General features: G+C 44.2%; 1 protein-coding gene across 5 annotated transcripts in view; it reads left to right on the plus strand.

Moving 5' to 3' along the window:
• Positions 1 to 23,261, plus strand: part of ATP8A2 (ATPase phospholipid transporting 8A2) — a 324,912-nt gene that overhangs the window by 24,667 nt on the left and 276,984 nt on the right. The window contains exons 2-3 of one of the 5 annotated variants that reach the window (XM_035326038.1): positions 1,634 to 1,787; positions 12,041 to 12,185. In XM_035326038.1, the coding sequence (XP_035181929.1) occupies positions 1,718 to 1,787; positions 12,041 to 12,185 (215 nt within the window). In that variant the 5' untranslated portion in view covers positions 1,634 to 1,717. The other 4 variants (XM_035326047.1, XM_035326061.1, XM_035326056.1 and 1 more) reach the window with 4 other exon arrangements.

Consider the following 23,261-nt stretch of genomic DNA (forward strand, 5'->3'; position numbering starts at 1 on the left):
GTGTTCCCAAGCATTGTTCTCAGATGTTTTCCTCATGCATTATGCAGCACTTCCCTAATGAAAGCCAGATAAGAGCAACTAAAATTTTGAGTATCTTCCTCTCCTGAGGAAAAAAACACTTACTTGTATCTAGCAGTATCTGCCATGATTTCCTGTCATTGTCTTGCTCATGAATATTTGATGCCCTTTACTTGATCATCTCTTACCAGCCGTAGCTGTGCCACTTGCCAGGTGATGCTCAGGCTGCCTGCTCTGCCCAGCTTCCAGCCCGGGGTAGGGGAAGGGCTTCACACGGGGCTTCTGAGGGACTGAACTGACCCAGCTGTGGTGGTTCTTACCCCACCGATGGTCTGGCTGTCTCAGTACACAGAGCTGTCCTAGCACAACGTAACCCCTTCACTAAAAATACCCAGAGTATCACTGAAGGGGCCCTGACTGCTTGTGTTGGGTTTGTGGCAAGGGTTTGGTACTGGGGTCTGCAGGGGTGGCCTCTGAGAGCAGAGACCAGGAGCTGCCCTGTGTCGGATAAGGGCTGGCTCCACGAGGGACACACCGCTGGCCAGAGCTGAGCCAGTGAGTGATGCTGGGTGGGCCTCTGGGAGAGCGGGTGGAAGAAAGGGGGGGGGGTGGAAACACTGCACAGCTTCGTTTGGGAGAGAACAGTGAGAGCTGAGAGAGAAGCAGCCCTGCAGCCCCCAGGTCAGTGCAGCAGGAGGGTAGGAGGTGCTCCAGGCACGCAGCAGCAGTTCCCCTGCGGCCCGTGGAGAGGCCCCTGGTGGAGCAGGCTGTCCCCCTGCAGCCCATGGGTCCCACATGGAGCAGATCTCCACGCTGCATCAGCCTGAGGTCCTCCACAGGGAAGCGTCCTGGAGATCGTATACGTTATTTGAATGGTTACTGAAGTTATGATCCAAAAAGCCAAATCCTAGCCTTAAAAGGGTGTCTTGTGAGGCTTGTAGCACACTGCTGATGCTTCCTTTTCTAGTCCCTATCCCAAAAGCAAACCAATGGTCTGCAGAGGGGCAGTGGAATGGGGGGGGGGGGGGGGAAGGACCCTGTAAAGCTGCTACAGGGGCCGTGTAAGTCCCTGTGGCTGTAAAGACAGGCTCATACTAATAGGTTTACTACAGGTGAAAAAGAAGTGAAAACTACTTTCCATCTTTAAAGGCAAAGGACTTTTAATAGCTGAAGTGAGAGCTGAATAGGTTTTTAACCTTTTTGTTTGATATCCAAAATACTCATTCAGAAGCAAGGAAAAGTTTAAAAAAAGAAAATGCTTTTTCTACCTGCAGAGATGGATTGATCTCATAACCCCTAACATTACAGATAGCAGCTTCAAAGGGAACAGAAGTCGAGTTGTATTGTGCTCTTCTATTAGGCTTTCACTTTGTGAAATCTGTGCTTTGAAAGCTGGTCTGGAAGGGTCAGAGTCCAGGAGGGGGTGGATGGTTGTTTCAAGTGTAAGAATACAGGATGATGTTGAATTCTCATTTTTTCTGAAATATATTAGAGTGCTCCAAGGAGAGCCCCAGGAGTCTCTGTGCACGGGCATATACACAGTCACGTAATCCACGCTGTCCTACTGTGAATCAAATGCAGAGCAATTTGAAAGTGCAAAACATATATTTCACAGATTGCCATGAGGATCACTTTAATCAGCTTTGAGACCTGCTAATGCTGTAGAGATCTTTGAAGGACTACTGCTGTTTTCATCTTCATGCAGCTGGTGCACGACGGAACGAACATCATGTCTCTGTGCCATCGCTGGAAGAGATGCATCTCCATAGGTAACTGTACGACGCGCAGCTGCTTCGGTGCATTATACTGAACTGTGGGTGGACAGAATGAAGAACAGCAGCTTTGGGAATGCTTTAGAGCAAAAGGTCAGCTGTATTCGGTAAACCTTTCTAATCTGGCATTGGCTGGAAGCCAATGTCACAGGCCTCAGAGCTTTTAGTAGAGAAGCATCAGAATATGGAGAGCTTTACATCCTCAGCATATAGAGAGGAAAACATTTCTGTCATGTTTAAATGGTTCTCTTAGAAATCAAGATCAGCTGTGCTTGCAGCTGATACGTTTAAAGCTGTTAGTGAATTGTTATAGGAACAGATGCATTATGGAAATGAAAAAAAAAGCACTCGCGTGCCAGAATGCTAATAGGATTACGATGTGCTGAAGATATTTTTAGCTTCGACCAATATTAATACAGGGAAACGTGCCTCAAAGGTGGGAGAGCAGACTTAACTGAAAGGATGAGTTGTGACTTGTGCTAGGGAGATTTCTGATAGCCGTTTTTGAAATATTCTTGTAAAAACTTGTAATAGATTCACCACGTTTGATACTTGTGTGCATGGCCCACAAATAGAATTGCCAGTTACACTTATCTAAGGTGGCATTTTTAGCACTTCTGTCAGATATGGGGTCTTCCTTGGTCAGCGGGATTATTCAGAAGAGATGCTTATTCTTTTTCCAAGTATCAGAATCCAGTTTAGTTGTAACTTCTGCCACCTCATGTTCACTGTTTAAATTGCTTTAGTAAACAATTTTCTGATGAAATTCCAGGAACTGCAAATAATGATACTGGAAGAAGGGAGTGGAATTACCGTTGTGTGTTTTCAAGTGCTGTGGTTTCAGTGTTGCAGTTAAGATTGTTCCTTTGAATAGGAGGATTTCTTTGAGCTGAAAATTGAAAACAAACTTTGTAAAACTGTCTTCATCTCAGAGGCTGAAAGCCTGTGCAGAATCGACACGTTATGCGTTTTCATGTATATGAATAGTGGAATCTGCATTTGGTCTGTTGCCGTCGAGGTAACACGTTTCTAAGTTATGTTAAATAAAAGAGCTCTAAATCCAGTGTTCTCCAAACCCTCTCAAAAGGAAAAGGATTTGTATTCAGTGCATTCTAATGTGTGCAACTGTGTTTTGAGCTTCACTAACAGTTAGCAGGCAATGATGATTCGGGATTCTTTAAACAAGAGAAAAGAGCAGAGCAGTGTTGGATGAGGTGTGATGCCAAAGTCTCCAAAGTCTCAAAACTGGGTAAACCCCAAACAAGAACACCAGTGCTTGGTATTCCAAGTTCTCAGGGAATGTTGGATAAGTTGAATGTGGGAAGTAACAAAGCATGCTTATGTGTTGCTACTAGGACACACGTCTTTTAGAAATAGTTTCCCCATTATCTCCTTCAAAGCCACTTTATGGTGCTTCTTATGAGGCTTGTTCCAGTTACGTGCTGTAAGGTGGAAGGACTTCATGATGAACTTCTGGCAGTATACCTTTAACTCAGCCTTAGTGTCTTCATACTACTTGCGAAGTTGTTGGAAACCTGGAGCGTATGGATCTTGGATTCAACTCTGAAAGTTGCCTACAAGTTGGAGAAAAGCCTATTATTAGAACCAGCTATTAGAAAACTGATTGCACTTGAAGATGTTTTTGGCTTTGGATCTGAGGAGTTTCAGGGCCAGCTTGGGAGGCTCCTTGGGCTTTCTGGAGTTATTACTTATTAAAATTTCTGGTGTTGAACAGACGCTGGTGAGGCTGAATATTCAGCTTATTGTCAGGCTATTAAATCTCATTTATCTGCTGCCAGAGACTCATTTTTCAGGCACGAAATATTGATTCCCATACATCATTAGCAGACACAATGTTGTTTACCTGGAATAAGTGCTTCAGGTCCAGGTTATGGTGACAAGCTGCTACCAAATACGTGAGTGAGCTTGGAGAATGGCTGAAGAGGGAGAGGAGTAGTACTGATGTCTAGAAAGGCCATTTTTGTCCAGTGCAGTATGGGACTTTAAACAACACTGGCTTTATCTAGTATCAGTTACTAGTTCTCTGCTGATCCACTCATGGACTGTGTTTATTCAGAAATGGTGGTCCAAAGTAGTAAGCGACTGCGTGGAGTTAGATTTTAGTGTCTTTAACCTGTCTTCCAAAAAAGATTTGAGCCCGTGTGGTATATGGCTTGTTTTTCTTCTGGGCATCAGTATTTGTAAACTTGATCTGGAAGCTGGGGCAGGGGAAGAAGGGACTCATTTTTCTTATCAGCTATACAGGCTTAGCCTTAGAATTTAGCTGACAGTTGTGGCTATGAAGCATGGGTCAGAATAAGAATAGATTGTATTTGTTTCTTCTGCAGTTGTATTAGCTCAGCATTAGCAGCAGCAGCTGATTGTTTTTGACATTAAGTGGGCAAGTACAAAATGACTTGGGAGATGGAGAACAGTTATTTTAGGCAAAGTGCTATTCCTCTTGTGGTCTCACAAGGTTGCATACAAGGATTGTTACAGGGAACAAACATCAGGCCTTTCTGCCATTCGAAGAAGCACAAAGAAATGTACCGAAGAGCCCTTAACTCAGACTGTGGGTGACCCAGGGCACCTTTCATTTCCCGCACCTGAGAACTCTGCCACCTTTTTCTTGCTTTGATTAATGTGGCTGTATGGTATTCTTACAGGGGAAAGTGAGTTTTATTGGGTGGACTCACTTCTTACCCTTTAACTCAGTAAGAGCTCTGTTTTGTCTGTTGCCACCTTCAGCACTTGTGTGCGATCGTGCATCTGAGTGCTCTCTATACAGTTCTTGCTAATCTGTATTCCTGTAGTAGCTTAATTCTGCTTTCTGCTTCTTAATTCTATGACTTATCTCCAGTTTTCTGCTAGGAATCTGTTCTGTTCATTAGTGACAATGCTTGGCTTCATCATTCAACTGGATTTGGTCACATGCATCAAAATTCAGGCTCCAGCTGTCTCCGCTTGCAGTGGCAGTTCCGTTCACTGACTGATGGAGCCTGCTGTTCAGAACAAGCTATGTTCCTCGCCTTTAACTCTTTGGGAGTTAAGAGCTGTTGAATCAGTCATCCCCCGATTGACCAGTGTACGCAAGCTCTTCTTTCAGCTTAGCTGAGCTCCAAATTTATAGTAGGCATCTCAGCACCGATCCTTAAATAGCTGTGTTAGGCATTTATACTGTAGGATTTTTACTATTTAAATTTTTGAAGACTGGATTAACACATCTTTAAGACTGACACTTGCTGTGAGCTACATGTCACTCTCCAGTCTGTGTTGTAAGCATGCACAAGCTAGTGGCCACTCACCTGTTTTGTGGTTTTGAGTGATTAAATGAAATTGTCCAAATATATATATATATATATATATATTTATAGGAGGTTGACAAGTGACCTCTTTGCAACACGACAGCTTTTCTTGCAGAACAATGCACTGTCTGTTCTTAGGCAGCTACTCTGGTTTTAAGCAACTTGTGACACACTGAGCAGTGTGCAGCTGGTTAACCGGCGTGCCCAGCAATATCCTTCTTGGTCTTTGTTAATTTTGTTAGGTTACGTGCGTTGGATAGCTATGCAGAGAACAGGAGAGATGTTATGGAGCTGCTGTCTGTTTAATTTCCTTTGTGATGCCAGGGTTAGCTTGATTGATGACAACTTTCTTCCTGCATCTTGGAGTTCAGAAAATACGCTTCCTTTGCTCAATCATCTCTGTCACACATCTGCAGCTTTATTTACTATTAATATCCTTTGGGGGCCACTGTCTTCATCTGAGTCTCAATTTCCTTATCGGTCTGTATCTAGCGCAGAAAAAAGCTCCTATCTTAAAATCTGATCTTTCTGCTGTGCATAAAAATGTTCTTTCTTTGCTGTTCATCCCTAAAACATCTACAGAGGTACAGATGTCTCTTTGTGTTCTGACTTGAACAGAAGGGTTATCTGAGAGCTTCAAGTCCCAGCAACCCAGGTTTGGCTTGTTACAGAACCCTTCCATAGCCGTCTCTACTGGTTTGACCTAAACAGGCAATTTTGTCCACTGTAGCTCTAGCTGTTGACAAACACCAATTCAGGTTAGATCTTAGGAATAAATGTGTTACATAAGAACTTCCAACTTCTCTGTTTTACCTTGTCACCAACCAGTAAGAGAAATACTATCTTCCCTGGGACTGCTCCACTCTGTGTTGTGCTGCTTCTGTCTTACTGCACAAGCTGCTAATCTGCGTGGAGCAGTCACCCAATTACTGAAACGTTAATGCAGACATCGCACTGTTCAGATTGTCCATTTTGTTAGGGTTGTGTGATGGAGAAAACCTTTTATCCTATTAGCGTAAAAGGTGGTTTGCATGGTTCCTAATGCTTGGAATGATGGTGGTGGAGGGAAACCTCTCAGTTCCTGGGTCATAAGCATTTCCCAGTGATGCTCTAAAGCTTACATATTCATGTACTGAGTGTGTTGTGGCTAGAAAACAGCTGTTGTTAGAAATTGTCACGGATTTCTTGTTGTCCTAGACTGAAGTGCTGAATGTTAGTTTTGCAGTCTGAGACTTTACATGCTTAGGCTTAGCCCTGATATTAGCAGGGCTGACACCGTTCACTCTTCAGGTAACTCTTTCCCTGTAACCTGATTAAACACTACCAGAGCAGAAGTTCAGCATGAGTGCAGTCCTAGGCTAAAATACACAAAGATGCCGTGTACTACTATTTTTCTCCTCCTTTTTCTAATTCACCATTTGCATTCTTGGAAAAATCTCATGCTTGTTACTATCACATATAAAGGGTTGCTTTTAGTAAATGGCCTCTACAGGAGTTCTGTTTGGCCTCAAACCCCAAGGAGCACCCTTGGGAAAGCTGAGGAAATGTATCCTCTTCCACTTTGCTTTATAACTGCCTATTAAAATTGAAGAGATTGTTCTTGTTTCCATGATCAAAGTTAATTGAATATCAGACTTCTTAACTGGACCTACTGAAAGCTTTCAGTTCCTAAAAGATGCTGCGTTAGTAACATCACTCTGCTCGTCACACAATTTGAAATCAGCTCGAGGTATAACAAATCTGAAAAGGGCTACGTATGTCTCTGCAATCATTTTTTACATTTTTTTAATGCAAGTTTATTCCTAAAATGTAGGTAAATGTCACCTGGGCAGGAAGACTGTTCCGTGCTTGCTTCTCCTTTAGCAAGTGAAACTTCTTGTCTCCAGTAACTTCAGGTAGAGCAGCTCTTGCATAATTCTTGGAGAAGTGAACGGTAGTTTGCAGCTGCAGTATTAATTTCAAGGCTGTTATTACGAACCCTGGCACTTGCATGCAGATGACCTAACCACACCTTATTCTGCGGAACATTCACCTAATGACAAAGAAGGGAAGCATGTTTCGAATGACCCCTCATGAGATAGGAGCTAGAAAATAAAGGCTCAATTGCAAAAATGTTCCAGAAGTTCCTTTCTCAGGCTCTTGTCTACAGTTTTAGATTACTGAGTGCTGCAGAAGCCTTCCAGTTGCGTTGCTGTTGGATGTGGAATAGAGCTGATGAAATAGTGCAAGGAAGAAATGTATTTTGGGGCAAAACAACTCATTTCAGCAGTGAATTTGAAGCTTGGCTATATGAAAAGTTGTGGAGAACTCTCAACTACACACCTTCTCATTTGGTGTAATATTCTGCACTTGGTGAATAGTTTGTGAAGATAACCCTGTGAAATGGATATTCTCCCAAGGAAGGAGGGGTAAGTCACCAATTCTGGTGTCGCTTGTCAAGAGCAAACTTTATTTCAGTGCAGGCAAAAGCCAAACTTGTCTGCGAGCTCTCTAAATATGCTTTCTAGTCGCAGATGTTCAGTTAGCAGCTCCTTGCTCTGAGGCTCAGCCTGTAATGCCACCACCAGCTGTTCTGTAAGTGACAAAATGTGAAGGATTTTGGTAAGGCTGGAGTTGGACTTGGAGGAAGGCAGTCTGTACAATGCCTGTTAACTGAAAACTGCACTTGCAGTTGGGGTGACACCAATAGATGTGTATGACTTATTTGAACTTAGGCCTGCTAGTAGGTAAGCTTAGGGTCACAGAACAGCTGAGGCTAGAAGGAACCTCTGGAGACTGCAGCCCAACTCTGCTCAGGCAGGATCAGCTTCTTCAGCTCAGTGTTTTCTTCTGCTGGATCCCAGTCCTGCAAACAGTGTGAGCAATATCTGTAGCATTATTCTTGGCTGTGACACGCAGCATTGCTTTAGGATCTACACCTGTCAGGATGAAGGCAGTCTAGTAAACTTTGCCATTGCAGACCTGCTGTTTCTCATAGCTAGTGGTTCTGCTATCTTGATGAGATACTAAATTGCTGTATTAACATTTGTTCTCAAAAATGGAACGTGGTAAGGTGCTTGATTGCTCTACTAACAAGGTACCAGACAGGAGCAGTAACTAGCTGGCTAATCTACTTAAGAGAAAACCAGTGTCATTGCTGCAAGAGTTGCTTGTGACTTGTGATGGTTGGCAAGCTTCCTGAGTGACTAATCTATAAAAATACTGCAGAATTCACAACACTTTGTTTACTCGATCATAGAAAAGCTATGGTTAGTAATGAGCAGACATTAAGGGGACAGGTATACATGGAAAATAACATCTTTGCAGGCCCAGTGAAGCAAGATTATAAAATTCTAATTCATTGGTTTTCAAGTGATAACAAGTACAGTGTGAACTTGTCAAGAAAAATCAGGCTTGATGCCTTAATGATGAGAGAAAACTATAAAATAAGGCTCTTTTTAAAATTTTGTCGAGCTTTAATCCCATCTTTTCTTAGAAAATACATTTGTTAAACAGTGTGAACTAAGTCTTAAACAACTGTGCTTTATAAAATATGTGATAACTCATCTGACTGATGGAACTCAGAAAGCACAGTGGGAAACCGTATTAGACTCCTGCAGTAAGTGTCTTATGCCTCAGAGTTGAGGCCAGATATATTAGGCACTGTTTAAATTCCATGGAGATCTCAACTCTATTAAAAATAAGTAGTAATTGTAATGCTTTACTAAATCATGGTCCTTTACTAGCTCTCCAGTATCTTCACAGGTACTTATGGGTAGACTGCCTCACTAGTATCCCCAGAGGTTTTTTGTCTGTCTGGTTCTTTTCTTAACTTTTTAAGGGATTTCTGCTCCATTCAAGGAGATTGAGGCTGTGGGGCTTCTTTCCTGAAGAGGAGTGGGAATAATCACTTAGTGATGTGTTTTCATTCTGCTCAGCGACAACTTTTGGCCAGGTACAAAAACTCTGCTTACCTTCTCCCTGAAGTACAGACTTCTAAGCTGAGAAGGTGGTTGACACTAGGAATGGATTTCTGTGATTTTGGGACAGGGGTGGAGGGAACTGGGAAGAAGACTCAGGAGAAACAGCAGAGCTAAGGAGATACTAGCTGAGCTGAACCAAATGATTATGTTCAAGCAGCAAGGAGAGCCACGATATTAACACGCTGAAATCACACTAGGTCATACTAGTTTCCCCCCAAAAAAGAAATTGTTAGAAGTGTTGCAAGATCTTGGGGAAATAAGAGAAGATGCAGGAGAGTAACCTTCCCTGAGTGCTATGATGGTCTGCCCTAAAGCAAAATCAGTGAGTCTGATTCCTTTGGATACAGGGAAGTAAACACTGTTGAATAAGAGCTGCTCAAACTTCAGTCTTAAGTTCCTCTACTGGAGATGGTAGGATCTGTGGGGTCTTTATCTGCAGCCTTTCTCACCCAAGGAGCACGCGTGGAAGTTGCCTTCACACGGTTGAAGTGATGGTCTGCACGTGGTCTGGTTCCCTGGAGGGAGATGCCTTCTGAAGGTGGCATCTGGGCATTCTGGTGTTGTAGAGCTGCTGGGTCTGCTGCCCACCAGGGCAGTTTCAGAAGCTTAGGGCTCCTTAATCTTTTGGAATATGGGGAATGAGGGCATCTATGCTTCTAGTAGCATAGGTTGCTGCAGGCTTCTGGCCATGATCTGCTTAGTAATAGGGGAGGGAGGTGGAAGGCATTTCTCATGGGCAGGATTAGTGGATAATCTTCCAAAATGAGGCTTATTCCACTAAGAGTCGAAGCAGCTGATTTGAGACACTTTCAAAAAAAATAAAAACCCTCTTAGTACAGCTGTTTCTGCACACTCACAAGCTGGCTCTGAAGTTTTTTTGGTACACATAAAGAATAAGGAGGCATGAAGATGATAACATTTACCTGTCTTGGAGACAGAATAGTCAAGAATGTTGTACATGAAGTAAACCTATATACTTGACCGGATCAGTTCATCCTTAGAGCTGTGGCACAGCTTCCTGATATTTGACAGTGAAGGGAACTAGTAAGCAGGAAGATTGCAAGCATCAGAGGGAGTCATATGGAGAAAATAAATCAACCTGTCTCTGGGGAAAAGCCAATAATTTGTATAGTATGCTTGTTCTATAATTGCACTTGGGTTCTGGAGCTTGACTAGGAAAATAGATGAAAGCTGCTTCCTTGCACTTATGCTCTTAAGGGTACTGTCGTTTGATCTCCACTGCAGTTACACAACATGAAATCAATGGGAAAGAACAGCAAGTATCCAGTAGTGCTCTTAGCGCTGTGTTCCTGAAAGGTAAAATACTCAGCAAGGTTGAGCAATTGTTTGTGTTGTGGTGAGTTTCTTCAGTCTGAGTAACCCAATGTATTATTATAATGGCATCACCTTGCTTAATGTATGGTATTGCATATTTTATTTCTGAAATTTGTTTTTTTTTTGTAAAGTAACAATTCAGCACACGAGCTGATTTTAATATGTGCAGAGTACAAACTCATGATACACAACACTTGCATTAGGCAACAGCCAGTGCTGTTAGTTTGTTTATATGTTAGCATATTAGCTTTAATTACACTAGCTTTATTGGCCAGCTGCTAGTTTGGTGAAGTTTTTTTGATACTGACCTATTTTGTAAAACAAGTGGGTAATGTTGCCCTCCAGTGGTTAATGTTTAGGGGATACAGAACCTGTTTGCACCGGTGATCAAGGATCGATCATTTGGAAAGGCTAGGAGGGAAGAGTAGGACTTCAGCTTAGGCTGTGGTCTTTTTATTAATTAAATAGCCAAGGCAAGTGCTCAGTGGTACAAGAATGTAAGTGCTGAATATATTAAGGCTGTAGTAGGACTGCTGCTTTTTCTTGAAGCTGTAGTTGAGATGGACATAATTTCAGGGGGCTCTCCCCTACGCATTGAGTCTTTTTTAGCCACAGTTGGCTGTGATTGCAGTCTGCAGGATAACTGTAGCTTTGTACAGAAATTGGAAATAGCTGCTGGATTTGGCTTTAATGTTCGTTGAGAGAGAACTATTGTATCTTACGATGGATTTTTCAAATAATCCTAAAATACCTCTTACTGGGTTCTTGTGAAAAAAAGTTGTCTTGTTCCTGTGTCTAGAGCCCTGTGCTACCTTGTAAACCCCAGCCTGTTTCTGGAGCTGTACATACACTACACAGCAATCGGTTTAAGTAACACAAAGCATCTCCAGGGCTTCTGAGATGGGGAAAGATGGGAAGGGAAAGCTGAAATACATCAGTGCCTCCAGTAATACTTTGAGGCTTGACAGAGCAAATAGCCCAAATTTTGACAGAAAGAGACCTAGCTCTCTTAATGCAAAGCTAAACACTGCTTCACAGAGGCAAACGTGAGATAAATTGCACTTTGCAGCCCAAGATGTCAGCTCGGAAGCCGTAGTCGTGCAGCTTCTGGGCTCTTCGGCCAAACCAGGAGCCTGATGTGGGGAGCCCAGCCTCTCCTGGGTGCTGGCAGGAGGACGAGCGAGCCCGGAGCCAACTTCTCTCCTCGCTGCGGGCCTGCGGAGCTGTGAGGGGGCCGTGCCCGGCCGGCTGTGCCCAGAGTGGGCAGCACCGGGGACACGAAACCGCCCTCAGGCGCTCACCTCACGGCTCCCCCTCCGCCGGCGGCTGAGGGGCGGCGCGGGGCCGGGTCCCTCCCGGGGGCCGGGCCGAGGGCCCCGGCGCTGTCCCTGCTGCCAGCTGGCTCGCTGCGGGCTCCGCCGCCCCCTCCCCGGCCCTACATTATTTATCAGCCGCCGCCGAGGTAAGCGGCGGGGAGGGCGCTGCCGCCGCCGACTGTGGCCCGGCCCTGAGGCGCCGCGGCCCCGGGAGCTGCCGCCGGGCTCCGGGCGGGGTGCGAGGCTGAGGGGGTGGCATGGGAGGGATGGGGGGAATGGGATGGGGGCTCCGTGCTGCGGCCCCTCGCTGACCGGCCCCGCTCTCCCCACAGGACCCGTGTGTTCCCCCGCGGGCTACAAGAAGGCGGATGATGAGATGTCCGGAGCCACGTCCTCGGCGGATCTGGACGAGGCGCCAGCCCGCACCATTTACGTGAACCAGCCCCAGCAGAGCAAGTTCCGCGACAACTGGGTCAGGTAAGAAGCTCTTCCCCGTGCTGCTCCCCGTGCTGCCCCCGGCTCTCGGCCCCCGGGTCCCTCTGGCCGAGGCAGGAGGGCCGGATTCGGCTGCAGGAGGAGGCGCTCGGAGCCATCAGCACAGGGAGCCGGAGCCCGCAGAGCTGCTCAGCTCAGGTGCATGGCACAGTCTTCGCTCGCTGCTCCCCAGACTTTAGGAACAACAGCATCTAATTCAGTGTTCTTGGATAAAGGAGTTAACCCATAGCAATCTAGCCTGAGATCGGGATGAAAATATCTATATAAACCCCATGGAGTGTTCTCTGGAAAGGAGCAGTGCTCAGCCGTAACAATAACTTAGTCAAAGTCTGACAAAGCACAGGATAGGAAGCAAGGAAAAAGCAAGTCGTAGTGGGATGCGAGTAGTTTGCCAGCTCACAGCCCTGTGCATGCAAGGCTGTGGTCCAGTTGTGTTTCTTCACAAGAAACAAGTTGTGGTCTTCATTAGACTAATGAGAATTTTCTTTGATAGCTGGAGCCCTGTCACTGTAGGGGTGTGTGTTTAGGGTGTGCGACTGGAGTTTGGAAAGGTAAATAATGAACACTGAAAAATGTACAAGGATGCAAAAGATGTGCAAACGTGGTAGTGATCAGTTAGCTAGGTGAACAGATGGCCCCTGTCATGACTGGGTTGGAGTGTTATTTAGCAGGCTTCTGTTAATACAGATGTTTGGGTCATTGTTCAAGGAAGGGTTTACACAATGAGTGCCTTTGTGAAAAGAAGAAAGGACGTTATATCCTGTTGAAATGGTGATTTCCATTAGCTGTTTTACTGTGTGTGTATATTATCGAGGGCGATTCTAAGAATATCTTCTGAAAGAATGCTGGTGTTTTGCGTAGTGCAACAACTTCTATGTGGTTTTCCACGCATCTTGGACTTATTGCGTGCTTGTCTGTGAAAAGCAATGGTTTAGGAGGAGTTTAAGGCGAAGATTTCCTTCAGGTTTTGTTTTTTCTACGTGGGCAGCAACATTAGATGTTTTTTAACTTTCTTTTTCTTTGTTAAATATGACCTGAATTAGTGCATGTGTTTTTTTTTTTTTTAATATGGCTGATTACTTGCATCTTTCCTGCTTTACAGAAGGAACCAGAGAATGAAGGTTAGCAAAACATGTTTGTTTTCCTGAAGGGATTCAGTTTTGGCCAAATCACATGGAAACACATTACTAGAAATTTGTTCTTGATAGTCCTATGACCAACACCTGAGCAAGCTGTCATGTTCCGCTCACTGTCTGGAAGCCTTCCTCTGGTAGCTACAAAAGTTTTTCAGTAGCTTTTCTGTGTCTTACTCAGGGCAGCCTGAGTCATGAGGAGTGTTGGCATACTAGGAATAGGGCAAAATGCAGGTACTATGGTGAGGAAAACAGAGATGTTTGCATTGCCTAATCAGCAATCCTAGCTCCTCAGTGTCACTTAAAAATTAAGTTCACTTTATAATCGTTTGCTCCTGCTTAATGAGAAAGTTTTGATCATTCCCTACGGCTTACAAGGGTGACAGGATTTGGCTGTGCTTTCTGCGTTATCTGGAGTTCGCTTTCTTCCCTCAGGTCAGTGGAAACAACAGAAAGGGTGATGTGCACTTGGACCTGGACAAGGGTGCCTTGTGTGGAGTACGGGTGGCTTGTTTACTCGCATGTGTACGTTTGAGCTTCTCTTCAGGAAGAGTCCTTCATTGCCCTTGGACTCTTGGGCTCTTCTTGGACTCAGTGCTGTTGGATTTGAAGATGTGTTGTTTCTATATGAAGTGACAGTGTGCCACGGCGCGAGGCGCTGCGCGAGCAGATAAGCACCTGTACATACAGGCTTAGAATAATAAACAGAAGGAGATAATGAAACTTCCTGTGACTTCTGTCGGTTTTTGGTAACTGTCAAGAATTCTTTGAATTCCAGTGTGCTTTTCAGGATGTTCATGGGAAGTTTCTGAAACTGTAACGCACCGTATGGAGTGGCTTGCTCAAAGCTGAGCAAAATGGGGCAAGGAATGGAGGTGCAGGGGGTGGGTTAGTGATGTGGTTTCTCTTTCGGTTTAAAATTTTCTAATCACCTTGGGCATCCTTATTCGTTCTCCCTTCCAAGAGACAGGCAGTGTTAAAAGTGAACTCTCATGTTTGTTGTGGGAGAAAAAGGAAAAGGTGATACACATCCGTGTCTTCTATTTTGGACGAGTTTTGCAAAACTGGTAATTCCCTAGTACAGCTTATAAACAGTGTACAGTACTAATGCAGAAACGACATGGATGGCAAAACAGGATGAGGCACTAACATTGCTGAAAATCTCGAAGTGCAAGTGGAAGGATGTAGAAAGATGACATTTTCTCTATCCTTTTTTTCTCCTCAGGCTTCATGGTGTAAAAAAATGAGCTTGTGAAAATCTGAGGAGCAGCGGTTGAATGTTTTATTGTGCATTTCAAAATTTATCACAAAAAAATCGAAACTCAGTGTAATAACACTTTCTATGATGTATTGTAGGCTAGACTTAGTTTGGTCCTTTTTCTGTATTACCATTCTGCATTACACTGTAGCAGCAGTAATTCTGTTTGCAGGAGCATCTCAGCTGTTCTCACCACTTTGTGTGTTCACTTTGAAAGTTTATTCGTATCTAACTTTGGAGCTTCAAATAAAGGTAAGCGATGTTCCATTTTTAGCTGAAGGATTTTAGAAGCTCTGAAACTTGCAAAAATGGGAAAAATGTAATTAATTACTGTCCCACATGCCTGTAGCTCCAGTGTTGTTTGTAGCTTCATAAAAGCTAACTAGTGGCTGTTTTGACTTGTTCGATATACATGGTTTAAGCATGCATCTGTATTTCTGTGTGTAATTTTAATGTTCAGTACAAAATGAAACAAATCCATGTTCTGAAAACTTCTAGCCATTCTCTGAACAGCAGAGAGCACAGCCTGCTTTTTTCTCCATTCTTTTCAACTGGCTGGGGGAAAAATACTTCGTTTTCCCTGTAATTCAGGTGTGAAGCACAAAATAATAGTGAATCATGAATGTTCCTACCTGTCACTCTTGTGGTGTTGGCGTGATTCAGCAGTGACTGGTGGTGGTGGTTTCTGCCCAGGTTATGTAAAAGGTCAGTACAGTGTGAAAAGAACTTTGCAAAAGTGGTTCTGATAGGAAACGGTTTTTGCTACCTAAGTTTGATGGTCTGGAACAATTTAAATCATAGCTCCTTCTTACTAAGTATGATTTATAAAGTGATTATCTGAGCAGTGGGGGAGATGACTCACCAGCCTCTGCTTTGTAGTTTGAAAACAAACTTGTGTTGGGCTCTGTAAAAACAGAGGATGAAGATGGGGCACGATGACAGCAGTTAGATTGCTGTGTCAGTACTTGTGAGATGAGTAAAACAATGGCATAAGTATCTTTCCTAATACCTCCTTGGTTGTATGTGGAAGATGGATTTGTTTTGATTAATAAAGTGAAAATGTTTTGCAAAGCTGGTTTTCATGTAAATACAATTTGATATTATTTATTAATACAGGAATCAATTCTGAGTTCATTAGCTTATGTGGAATAAATGAGACTTTACTGAAACATTCTTCCAGTGCATGCAGGAAGTATCACTGGTGAAGTGGTCTAAGTCACTCAGTTATTGCAAATAAGGTCCCAGAAGATGCATTGATATCCAGAAAATACCTTGTTCAGAGAGTTGTGCTACCACATAGGCAAAAGTTAAGTTGTGCTAGAAGACTGAGCAAGAAGCCTTTGGTTTCCACTTCCAAGCTGAGCAGCATCTTACAACTTGAGCAAAACTGTGAAAAGGAACTTGTGACTTCGTAAGGCAGCAGCATCACCACAAGGAATTTAGCACTGACAGCTGTAACAAGGCTTCCAGTAGCACAAGACCCATGTTAACAGGCAGCTTGGCTGCAGTCTCAGGCTGTCCCGTCAGTTTGCTCGCTTGCAAGGTGCTTCCTGGTGGCAAAGCTGTGGCCCAAGCCTGGATTCCTCTTTAATTTTAGTTGTATGTTATGTTAAATGAAACAAAGTGCATTACTTCCTTGGCCTCTATAGTGCCTATTTATAAGCTATGTTTGCTTCAGGGCAGTTTGTGCTTTTTTAATATGTTGGCAGGTTCTTGGTGGTGCTGCTGGTCTCAAAAGCCAATTAGTACTGACCCAGCTGATGCAGGTATCCCAGGTAGTGTTCCCTGTGATCTGGTTTGAAAGTGTGGACGGTCAATCCTCCTTTGTGCAGGTGCATTTATTTGCATTTATGCCATAGAAAGGCTTTCCTTTTGCACTAAAAAGTTGTTTAGATAAATGTTCTTCAAATGCTTGTGTTTGGTTCTGCTTGGGGTTCAGACACCGTAGTCGTTTGTGGTGGTGTTTGTATGGCATTTGGAAATCTTTTCTGTTGTCATGTGAACAGAGCGCTTGCTTGACTGCAGAAAAGCATCTTGGAAAGGCTTGGGTACAGCTATAGGAGTGCTTTAGCCAGTAAAACCCACCAAAAGTAACCAGCGTTGTGTGCCTGGTGTCAGTGCTGCGTGCTAAATTGTGACGGTGTGTTCAAAGATGCTGCATCTTTCTTCTTAGCGGGCTGCTTTTAGGTCCTGAGCCCCGGGACACTTAAACCTATTGGCTCTTGCCTGGACGAAATGCTTAAATAGAACAGGTGTGAGATAGCTGTGGTGCCCCTGTACCTGCTGTACGCTGAGCTTTCGGGCATCCTGACTTTTATTTTTCCCCAATGTTGGGAGACATTTCACATAGCAGCAGTAGCAACCCAGCAGGAGAATTAAACTGGGTCTCTTTCTCCCTTTGGGTAAATTCACTATTTAAGCATCTTTCAGACACCGGAGCCAGAGTTTAAAAGCAGTCTGACTTTGTGCAGACAAAGCTGCTTTTCCCCATTTGTTGGATAAATACTGGCTCCTGTTCAGCAGTATATATTTAGTTATGACGCTGCATTTCTACTTTTTCCTCCACTGCTAGTGGCCTATGTCCAGAGAAACGAAAACAGGAAGAAACTAATTTTTTGGTGATGTTTTGTGTAGTTTGAGGATTGAATTGATGCAGATGCATCCCCTAGGACTCACAGGGGTGGCGTGTACAATAAATGATGTTTTCTGAAGTGTCCCACTCTTGCTGTTCAGTCTTAAGTATAGTTTGCTGCTTAGTTCGGCAGACGTCACTGCAAGCTGGTGTCAGTGGGTGTGGGTCTGCAAAGCAGACATTAAAAAACAAACAAACAAAACCTTAGCACATCTCATTATCAGCTGCTCTTGGGCTTGTGTCAGTAGAAGAGAGTAAGAAGTTCTCTAATGTTATTCTGAATAGAGCTCAAGAATTAACGACTGCTTTCCATGCTGTTTGGGGTGGTAAAGATCCTTGTTCGGTTCTGGCAGAGCAGTAAGGATTCCTTTCTCTTACCACCCTCTGCCTGTCAATGGAACAGCAACTGTTGAAGTTTTGCTGCCACTTTGAATTAAAAAAATGGCTTTAAAACTGAAGTCAGTACTACGACTTGAAGATAGGCTATCATTTGTAGCTAGCTAGCTTGTGACTTGATATCAGCCATCTTCATATCAGTGCAACGTGTTTACTGTGAAGCCTGCTTTGGGTTTGAACAGGAACTGAATGTATTTTTGAGCTGAATGGATTAGGCAGTAGTATTTCTAGGTTAACTGTTTGGCAGCTCTGTTTTATCGAGTTGTGCGTGCCAGCAGGGCTGCTGAGAAGCAAGGGCATGTTTCTGTAGTGGTGATCTGACAATATGGGAGCTGGCTGAAACGATGTCATGCCTACAGAGCTTTCAGTGCTGGTTTCTAAACGTTCTTTGTTCGATGTGTTTGTTACTGAAAAAGCGCCGGGAGCCTTCTTTCTCCTCTGTAGGGATCACATGAACAGAGAACAAATGGAAAGGCCCATTCTGTGTGTGGGCTTTAGGAGAATCCTCCAGCACACAGGATTGGGAAGTCAAAATGCCACCACTTCTGATAAATGTGGCCTTGTTTTCCAGTTAAACTGAGCGTAAGCAGTCGTGTTAAATGCCTAGTCTGCTGCAGGAGGCCTTTCTAGTGGCAGAACACTTCGGCAACCTTACATTAATTTTTGCAGTCTTCCACTGCCTATATACAGCAAAAGTCCTGCTGATACGGGGGTAATTTGGCACAAGGAGCTGCAGGTGAGGAACTCTGAAAAAGCATTCCCTGACTGGGGTTGCTCTTACTGAACTGGAGAGAAACAGGATTGTTCTGCTCCAGTGGACAGCAGTTCATGATGTATTTTCATGCGCTGAATTTTTTTTGTCTTACCAGTGGTCTGTACAAAGTTAACACCTGAAATGAAGTGACTGAAGGTGAGCTTGTTGCCGATGCAGCTTCTGAGCAGGCCCAGATAGCTGAGCCAAGCTGGGTTTGTGGAACTGGCCGTCCCTCCTCAAGTGGCCCTCGTGCCTTACGGCAAGCAGCACTGCTTGCCAGAAGAAGCAAAGGCCATCAATTTGTATTGTACTTACCTCCTTGCCTTTACTAGGCTTTGGTCTACAATGCAATACTTCAAAATCTTTACTATAACTTCGTAAGCATATCTTAGAGATGTCTGCACCGATGTGGATTGCCCCCTGTGTGCAGCATGGTTAAACGCAGTGGTTGGTTGCCCAGCTGGCAGCTGTCTGCTGCTTTTTTATCCTGTTGTGTGTGAGGGCTTGCATTTAACTGGAAGTGGACTGCTCTTCAGCAGAACTTCAGCGCTTCATAGACACAGACCCAAATGGTTCCAGCCCACAGAAAGCAGGGGGGAGAGTTGACTTGCAGGGGAGATTGTTCAATTGGATTCATTTGAATACATCTGAATATTCCTAATCACTTTGATCAGTGTAGGTAATTCAGGAGCACAGATTTATTCCTCTTGTACAACACTGTGGTGGCTTTGTTGGAAAATCTGAGGGCTGGGTGGAAGAATGTCCCTTAAACAAAGGCCTGACCTACCTTGTCACCCACTTTGTCTTGGGGCAGTATGTGAACATCTCCTGTGTGCAAGATGTCAGTGTAACCATAGGGAAACAGTAGGGGAGAGCAGAAAAGGGTGGAAACAAAACAGCCACTTGGAGTATGGACAGTGGTCACCCCAGGTCTGAGTGACAGATACTCAGCTGTGGTGGCTTTTGGTTCTTTTTGCTTCTTCCTCTGGTGAGCTGCTTCAGCTTTGAGCAATGACAGCTGTAGGATTCAAGCCTTGCACTTGAGGGCTGCTGTTATTCCCCTATTCTGACCTGAGCAAGGCTGTCTCAAACCGTCTGGAGTATTTGAGCACCACATCACCCCTCTCTTAGCTGATGGAAGTGTACAGACCATGATACAGCGCAGTGAAACTCCTCCCGGTGGGATCTTCAGTCTCAAGGATGCACCTGGCAGAGTGAGGCTCTTCCATGAGACTGGGGGCTGTGTTAGTTCATAGAGAAACTTCCCGGCTGTAACAAACCAACGCTGGTTGTTCAGCGCCTAGCTTCCAGTCAGCCAAAACTCATTGCATGGCCTTGCAAGTGGTGTTGTTCCCTATAAGCCTTTGATCTCTCATTTCAGGAATTTGTAAACATTTTTTTTTTTTCTCTTCAGTCAGTTTCATGATGAAAATAGTCTTCCATACCTACAAGGAATTAGATGATCTTACTGATTCACTGTCACACGTGCAGCTGCTTGTTCAGGACATCTAGATTTGCAGCCACCTAGCCAGTGTACTGCCTGGCAGCGTTGGTAATCAGGTAAACACACCAGGAAACTACCACCAAGTTTCTCAGCTCACTGCTTGCTGCTTTTCATGTGGATATTACTGAAATACCTAGTCACGGGTATTTTTTTGCAGCATGATAATGACTAAAGGTATGATAGTTAAGAACTACACTTTTTTTTTAATTGCACAATGCCCGCCTTTTAGAGAAATCTGCATTTTTTTGCTAGGAAGTGGGGCCAGACTTTCAGCTGATGCATATCCAAAGTCCTCTAACAGGGCTTGGTGGTGTTTGTCCCAGTTTGCACAGTGATGTAACCCGAAACATAACTGCCATGAATTAAATTGCAGCTATCAAGGAGATAGATCTCTTCTGATGTTTGTACACCTGTTTAAACGTGCAGCCCGCAGGTAAGCAAGGTGTGCAGAGCTAACAGCTGCTGCTTTAGGAAATGCTGCTTTGTTGTTTGGTTTCCTGCCTGTGCTCCGCTCCTCCCCCTGCCACAGCCTGTGGGGTTAGCTGCAGGCCCGCTGTGCCCTCACCCAGCTCCCAGAGCAGCTTGCAAGGTAAGGTGGCATTGACGGGCTGGTCAGAGGGCCAGCCTTTGCAGGTACTTAGCTTCAGCAACCAAAAACATGCTGTTAGTGAGCTGCCTGAATTCTTTACCTGTTCACACACTGATTTTCATGTCTCTGCCCGAGCTTTGGTTGTGCTGCAGTCACCTGCAGGTGCTGTGGGTTAACCCGGCCCTTTGCCCATGCTCCCCCCCAGTGGGATGGGGCAGAAAATTGAGGAGGAAGGAGGGGAAAGTAAAAGCTTGTGGGGTGAGATGAAGACATCTTAATAAGACAGAAAAAGAGGATAAATAATAATTATTATAATACTACTAATAATAGTATGTGCAAAGCGAAGTGAGGCACAGTTAATTGCTCACCACCTGCTGACTGATGCCCAGCCCATTCCCAAGCAGCGGTCCTGCCCCTCACTCTGGCCAGCCACCCTATTTTTATCATTTAGAGTGACACCACACGGCATGAGATGTCCCTTTGGCCAGTCTGGGCCAGCTCCTGGCTGTGTCCCCTCCCAGCTCCCTGTGCACCCCCAGGTACCTCGCTGGCAGGGCAGCACCAGGAGCTGAACAGTCCTTGGTCTGTGTGAGCGCTGCTCTGCAACTGCTAAACCAGCCCTGTGTTACCAGCATTACTCTCACAAGCACAGCACCACACCAGCTACTATGAGGAAAACGAGCTCAGTCCTAGCTAAAACCAGGACAGCACACATCCCTCTGGGAGGGAGCAAAAAGCATTTTTTATTTGCAAGCATGGCATTTGTCTTTTGGAGAGCTCCTCTTCAGAGCCCAGTTCACCCAATAATGCTGTCAGCCAAGCAAGTACGTTAGTTAGCCGTTCATGAGAAACTTTTTCTGAATAATAACATGCACCTACTTTGTATAAATACACACGATTCCTGTTCCTGATCTGTGTGCTAACTGCTGAATGTGCACTGCTAGTTAGAGCCATACCTAGTTTTTGCAGGGGTTTGCCATGTTACTTAAGTAACAAAGCACATGAATGGAAGAACTTGCTGTGGATTCAGTTATTTCAAAAAAGCCCTATTATGTTTTCATTAGCACAACTGTGAGAATAGGAATGTGCTTTGGAGCTGTTAGCTGTGTAAGTTGGAAGTGGTAGGATGTCGTTAATAAATGTTACAGCTTGATTGCCATCAGACAAACTCTTGCTTTAATATAATCATAGCAAATGCTATGGGCATGCCATTTTGTTATAAAAACGTGCTGGCATATCATGCAGGTTTGCTAGCTCGGTGACCTGTAAAGCATTATATAGAGCTGTTCCGTGGAATTTGAGGTGTCCTTTTGAAATCTGCCAGTTCCTGACTTCTAATTAGTATGGCTTGGGGAATTCACTTGTGGGGTAGGTCTAACTATTAACTTAATTAAACCATTTTTTAAAGACACGAGGTACTACTGAAATGTGTTTAATTATATTCTGCGTTATAGGAGGGCTGTTACACTTGGGACCGAGTGAACGTAACTTGAAATGAAAGAAACAATCTTACTGCTGGAAATGTCTGTGTCTTTGTAATGCTATTAGTCCTCCTGCTTCGTATGTTTAAATGCAGATGCAGGCTTTGATTCAGTTCATTTTGGTGGTGTAATCTGTGTTGAAACCCGTCCCCTGAGATTGCTGTAATGCTCCACTTGGAGCATTTAATACAGGACTGCAGAGCAGTAGTGCCAACAGGATGTCTGTAGCCTGTAGTGCTAGAAATGCTCTTATGTACATTGCCTTTTTTCATTATTTTTTTAAGGGAACCAGTCAAAATAAAAACTGGTTTGCATCAGGCCTAGCCAGGGTCTGTAGTCACTTAAAGAGGAAACCACAAAATTGAACTACAGCCTAGTAAGATTGGATCTTGATTGTTTGCATGTCATCACTTTAATTCCCGCTCCCCCCACTAATTGTACTCCCGTGTCCAAAGCAGAGCTTCTTGAACAGATGATGCCGTCTTGTCTCCTGTCACTGTTTTATTCCGGAAGGTGCAGCGGAGTCTCATTAAATGACTTGGGGCTGGGGAAAGCCAAGAGGGAGAAAATGGTTCAAGCAAATGGATCATTCTTGGAGAATGCCCTTCCCTAACCTTGTACATACAAAGATAAATGGAAGAGATTGCTGCTGTACTTAACTGCCTGTTGATCGAGGTTATAGTAAGTTCTGTGCATAGCAATTATTTGTGAAAGGGAGATCATGTAGACAAAGTGTTTGGTTTTGTTTCATGATGTCTGAGTGGTAGTGCCATGGATTTCAATTACTCTCACTTAAAGGTGCGAGAGAATTGGCAAAACACAAAGAGGATCGCGCTTACTGGGAAGGTGCTCTTGACTTGGGAAGCTTCAATAAAGCAGCATCTTTTTGTGTTTGAGGAGCTGTGTTAGTGGTGCTTCGGGAAACAATTTCTCCTTTCATGAAAGGAGGATTATCTTTCAGTTCTCTGTTCCCTGGAAATATAAACCACCTTTATTTTAAAAACTGACCCCCCCCCAAAAAAAAACAACAAAACGCCTGTCACTGGTTGTCTGGCTCTTGCAGGGATTGCGTTCAGTGTCTGGGGGAAGACAGCTATACTATAGCTGCAGGCACTTGGTTTTTCAAGTTCCAGCTCTTGCTAATACCCGGTAGATAAGGAAGGGAAGGTGCTGTGGCAATTCCATAGCAAATAAGTCAGAGTTGCTTTTTTAACTGTAAAAAGCATGTATTTTTCTCTTCATATAATGGAATGCTGTGGATGCTGCTGGATGGACTCTCTCTCATACTTGCTCAGACAGTGCACGAAAATT

The sequence above is a fragment of the Oxyura jamaicensis genome, chromosome 1 (assembly GCF_011077185.1).
Source record: "Oxyura jamaicensis isolate SHBP4307 breed ruddy duck chromosome 1, BPBGC_Ojam_1.0, whole genome shotgun sequence".
Classification (NCBI taxonomy): domain Eukaryota; kingdom Metazoa; phylum Chordata; class Aves; order Anseriformes; family Anatidae; genus Oxyura; species Oxyura jamaicensis.